The following is a 5083-nucleotide window of genomic DNA, read 5'->3' as shown; positions in this document are numbered from 1 at the left end:
AGCATTAATTGAGATTAAGAAGCATTATTGCCGTTATGTGCTGAGGTATGTGTTTTGGCTTCTTTGGTTTAAATAGGGAGTTTTGTTGTTCTCATAAAGGGAGGTCTGAAGCTTAGTAAAGTCATTCAGTACAGGCAGAAGAGGCCCAATAGCCCTTCTGAATCACTGCAGCTCGCCCAGCTTACATCTGGATGCCTCAGTGACTTTACTGGTGCTCTGGGGATTAATTCCATGACATACATGCATGACATCTATGGGCAGAACGATGAAACCATTTGCAGGTTTGGCATGACAGGAGAGAGTGCCTTTGGAAAAGGAGAAAGAGCAGCACTTGGATCTTCCAGTATTTCCTTCTGCCTCTCTCTTGTCCTTGCGACTGGGCACAGGCCTTACCAAAACTGGCGTGCCTTTACCTCACTGGAAGTGAAACCCTTCTGCATTCTGCTATGACTCTACTCAGTGTTTAGTGTGTGAATTCCCTTTTTCTCCTGGGTGCTGGAGAAACAATATCCTAGCTATGGGGCATACGCACACCCTGTTCAGTCTCTGAGCAGTCGCCCTTTCAAACTGTGTCTTCATTTCTCTGACTGTGCATGAGGGAACCTCGTTATTGCCTCTGGCACACATATTTCCTTCTTAGCTCCCATGCCAGCTCAGGCCACAAGCTGTAAAATCCCTGATGGAGTGCACTGCTGCTTTAACAACCCACGGCAGGTACAAGCCCCTTTTCAGTACAACACAGGAATCAAGAAGGGGGGGGCTCTGCGCTTCCTGCTTGTAACAGGAGAGAGGTGCCGAGACCGGGAGATTTTTGTAGGCCCAGGGTGACAGGACTGCACTGACGTTTGCTTCATCCTGTTTCTGATTATTTATTGGTTATCAATAACTGACCTCAGAGCTGTTGCCAGGGCCTGTGCCGTTTCTGTTACGATGCGAGCTTTGCTGTCCATAACGCAATGGTAACGCTCTGGTAATCAAGTATGTGACCATCAGCGCGTACGTGGAGCAAGGCTGCGTGGGAACGAGCCGTCACAAGTGGCGGGTGCCCCCTCCTTTCCCCTGTGTCCCAGAGCCCCCGGGAGCGCGGGCATCAGCCGGCTGCGGTGGCGTCGCGGCGCCTCCGGGTGCCGCTGTTGGCCGCCGCGGAGCGGCGCTGGAGCCGGAGCCGGAGCCGCCGCCGACACCGGAGCCGCCGCCGCGTCCTGCCCCCGCCGGCTGCTCGCTCGCCCGGCGCCGGCCAGAGCAGCAGCGGCGCGGGCAGCAGAGGCGAGAGGCGGCGCGGCGCGGGGAGCAGCGGCGTCCGAGCCGGCGCCGAGCTCGCTGCCCTCCGGCGGCCCCTGCGCTCGGTGCGGAGAGCGGCTGGAAGGGCGGCAGGGCAGCGGCAGGAGGGAGGAGCGCGGCGAGCGCTGCCGACGATGGCGGGCAGGCAGCGGCAGAGCCGGCGGCGAGCAGCCGGGCGAGTGCTGCTGCCCGCTCTGCTGCTGGGCTTGTGCTGCCGGGCGGCGGCGGAGCGGATCCGCTACGCCATCCCCGAGGAGCTGGGCAGAGGCTCGCTGGTGGGGCCGCTGGCGCGGGACCTGGGGCTGAGCCCGGCGGAGCTGCCGGCACGCAAGCTGCGGGTGGCGACTGCCGCTGAAAGGCAGCTGAAATACTTCTCGGTGAGCGCGGGGAGCGGGGAGCTGTACGTGAGCGAGAGGCTGGACCGGGAGGAGATGTGCGGCGAGGCGGCGTCCTGCTCCGTCAGCTTCGAGGCGCTCGTGCAGAACCCGCTCAACGTTTTCCACGTCGAGGTGGCCATCCAGGACGTCAACGACAACTCCCCGCGTTTTCTTAAGGAAAACATCTACTTTGAAATCATTGAATCTACCCCTCCCGGCGCCCGGTTTTACTTAGGCATGGCCGAGGACCCAGACGTGGGCAGCAACGCGCTGCAGGGCTACGAGCTGGAGGCCAACGGGTACTTCGCGGTGGAGGTGAAGGAGAGCCCGGACGGCAGCAAGTTCGCGGAGCTGGTGCTGCGCCGAGCGCTGGACCGGGAGAGCGAGCAGAACTTGCGGCTGGTGCTGACGGCGGTGGACGGCGGCGACCCGCCGCGGAGCGGCACCGCCCAGCTCTGCATCAACGTGACGGACGCCAACGACAACGCGCCCGTGTTCGCGCAGGACCGGTACCGCGCCAGCCTGCGCGAGAACGCGCCGCCGGGCTCGACGGTGCTGCACGTGTCCGCCTCCGACGCCGACGCCGGCACCAACGCCCGCATCACCTACGGCTTCGGGAAAACGCCGGCCAAGGTGCTTCAGAAGTTCGTGGTGGACGCGGAGAGCGGGACGGTCACGCTGCAGGAGGCGCTGGACTTCGAGGAGACGCGCGCGTTCAGCCTGGCCGTGGAGGCGAAGGACGGGGGGGGTCTGGTGGCCCACTGCAAGGTGGATGTGGAGGTGCTGGACGTGAACGACAACGCGCCCGAGATCACGGTGTTGTCGGTGTCGAGCCCGGTGGCCGAGGACGCGCCGGTGGGCACGGTGGTGGCCCTCCTGAACGTGATCGACCGGGACGCCGGGGAGAACGGTCAGGTGTCGTGCGAGCTGTCGGGCGAGGCGCCGCTGTCGCTGGTGGCGTCGTCGTCGGGCGGCTCGTACAAGGTGGTGACGGCGAGCGCGCTGGACCGGGAGCAGGCGGCCGAGCACCGGGTGACAGTGGTGGCCCGCGACCGGGGCATCCCGGCGCTGTCCGGGCGCGCGGCGCTGGTGCTGGAGGTGTCGGACGTGAACGACAACGCGCCGGTGTTCGAGGAGGCCGCCTACAGCGCCTACGTGGCGGAGAACAACGCGGCGGGCGCGCCGGTGCTGCGCGTGCGCGCGCGGGACGCGGACGCGGGCGCCAACGGGCGCGTGAGCTACTGGCTGGCGGGCGGCAGCGCGGGCGCGGCGCCGTACGTGTCGGTGGAGGCGCGGAGCGGCGCGGTGTACGCGCAGCGCTCCTTCGACTACGAGCAGTGCCGCGAGTTCGCGGTGGCGGTGCGGGCGCAGGACGGCGGGGCGCCGGCGCGGAGCTCGACGGCGACGGTGCGCGTCTTCGTGCTGGACCGCAACGACAACGCGCCGCGGGTGCTGTGGCCGGCGGCGGGCGCGGGCGCGGCGGGGCCGGCGCCGTTCGAGGTGGTGCCGCGGTCGGCCGAGGCCGGGTACCTGGTGGCCAAGGTGGTGGCGGTGGACGCGGACGCGGGGCGCAACGCGTGGCTGTCGTACGAGCTGGTGCAGGCGCCGGAGCCGGCGCTGTTCCGCGTGGGGCTGCACAGCGGCGAGGTGCGGACGGCGCGGGCCGTGTCGGAGCGGGACGCGGCCAAGCAGCGGCTGGTGGCCGTGGTGAAGGACCACGGGCAGCCGGCGCTGTCGGCCACGGCCACGCTGCACGTGGTGCTGGCCGAGAGCTTGCAGGAGGCGCTGCCGGAGCTGAGCGAGCGGGCGGCGGGCGCCGACTCGCCGGCGGAGCTGCAGTTCTACCTGGTGCTGGCGCTGGCGCTCCTCTCCGCCCTGTTCCTGCTGAGCGTGGCGCTGGCCGTGCTGGCGCGGCTGCGCCGGGCCGGGCCGCCCGCCGTCCTGCGCTGCCTGGGCGCGCAGCGCTTCTCCGTGGCCGGCGCCGCCTTCCCGGCCGACTTCTGCGAGGGCACCTTGCCCTACTCCTACAACCTGTGCGTGGCGCCGGGCCGCGCCGTGGCCGAGGCCGCTTGGCTGCCGCCGCCGCCGCCGCTGCCCAGCCTGGCCGCGGAGGAGCTTCTCGGCGGGGAGCCCTGCGGGAAGCGGAGCCCGAGCAGCAGCGCCGGCGCGGGAGAGCCGCCCGCGGAGCCCGACGCACCGCAGGTCTGTGAGCCCGCGCGCTCTCGCTCTTCTCCTTCAGCCGGGCGGAGCCGTCGTGCCTCTCGCCCGGGCTTTTCCGCGGCTGCTGGGCACGGGGAGCGCTCCTCCGGCTGCCCGGGAGGGAAGGAACGAGCGGGGGATCGCCCTTGCTCTGCGAGCAGCCAGGCAGCCGCGGCACTCCCTGCTCTGCCGGCGGCCCCACCCTCAGCCTCACGTCGGGGGTTTTCTCGCCGACCCTCCTTTGAGTAAAGTGAGGATCGTGCGTGACGAAAGATGTGGTGGGCGATTCCTGGTGGAGACTCTTCCTTCCTCGTCGCTCTTTCCCAAACAGATGCACCTGAACCTGGTTGATAGCTGCATGTAAAACCGCTGGTTTCCCATGAATGTTTTCTCCATTAATTCAGAACTCCCAGATTGTTCCCCAGGGAATGTTGCCCTCATCTGCCGTGAGCCCTCCCAGCACTTGGAGGAAGGCTGCTGCAGAAATGGCAGCCTTAACGGGGCGGATACATTTTATCCAGGCATGAATTTTCTGAGTTCTTTGTGCTACTGGTCGTTCCCTTTCTTTTTTTTTACCGTTCCCTATCCCTCTTTCATACACAAGTTACGGTTTGTTCCTCCGTGATGATCGAGGAGAGTGTACCCCATCTTTTGGGGAAACGCTTCTGCAGTGATGGTAGCCCAGATGGGATTGGCTTAACTATTTCAGGCATTGTTCCTCTGTGCAGTTATTTCCCTTTTTTTCTACCCTGGGTGTTACTTCCCCCTTTTTCAACGTTCCTGACCTGGTTTCCATACACAGGTGAAGGTGTAGAATGGGATCTCAAAAGAAAAAAATTAATCGCCTTTTGTATTTCAGAGCCTGTTCTCTTTTCCTCTCCCCTTCTCCCAAAGAGAGGTGCTTGGACCTTGCTGATTGTGTTAACAGGGAAATGCTAAACCGAGGAATTCGGTCTCTCAGCCACTTTATCAATCATTGTGTGTCTGCCTGTTTGAGCAGGAGAGGCTATACACACCCTGAGAACATATCTAAAACAACCTAAAAGGAGATCAATTAGGCACTCGAATCTAGTCCATTTACGCTTTTAGAAATGGTCCGCATAGTTTAGGGTGTGCAGCTCTATTGGTCCTCGCCTGCTGTCCAAGAGTACTTTGTTGAAGAGGTGTCCTACCAACATGAACACTCAAGGGTTAGATTAATGATTTATTAACAAGTTGCAATCTTA

General features: G+C 63.6%; 1 protein-coding gene across 1 annotated transcript; it reads left to right on the top strand.

Moving 5' to 3' along the window:
• Window positions 1-1249: 1249 nt before the first annotated feature.
• On the top strand, window positions 1250-4425 carry LOC141929376 (protocadherin gamma-B5-like). Its single transcript, XM_074838724.1, has one exon. The coding sequence runs from the start codon at window positions 1416-1418 to the stop codon at window positions 4104-4106; it is 2691 nt and encodes an 896-aa protein (XP_074694825.1). The 5' UTR covers window positions 1250-1415; the 3' UTR covers window positions 4107-4425.
• Window positions 4426-5083: the final 658 nt, after the last annotated feature.

This window comes from Strix aluco, chromosome 13 (assembly GCF_031877795.1).
Source record: "Strix aluco isolate bStrAlu1 chromosome 13, bStrAlu1.hap1, whole genome shotgun sequence".
Classification (NCBI taxonomy): Eukaryota; Metazoa; Chordata; class Aves; order Strigiformes; family Strigidae; genus Strix; species Strix aluco.
Note: the sequence above shows the minus strand (reverse complement) of the source record. Positions and strands in the feature narration are given on the sequence as shown.

Bases quoted from the DNA above. Each gene is read 5' to 3' on its own strand.
- LOC141929376 (XM_074838724.1), top strand. From the start codon at position 1,416: ATGGCGGGCAGGCAGCGGCAGAGCCGGCGGCGAGCAGCCGGGCGAGTG.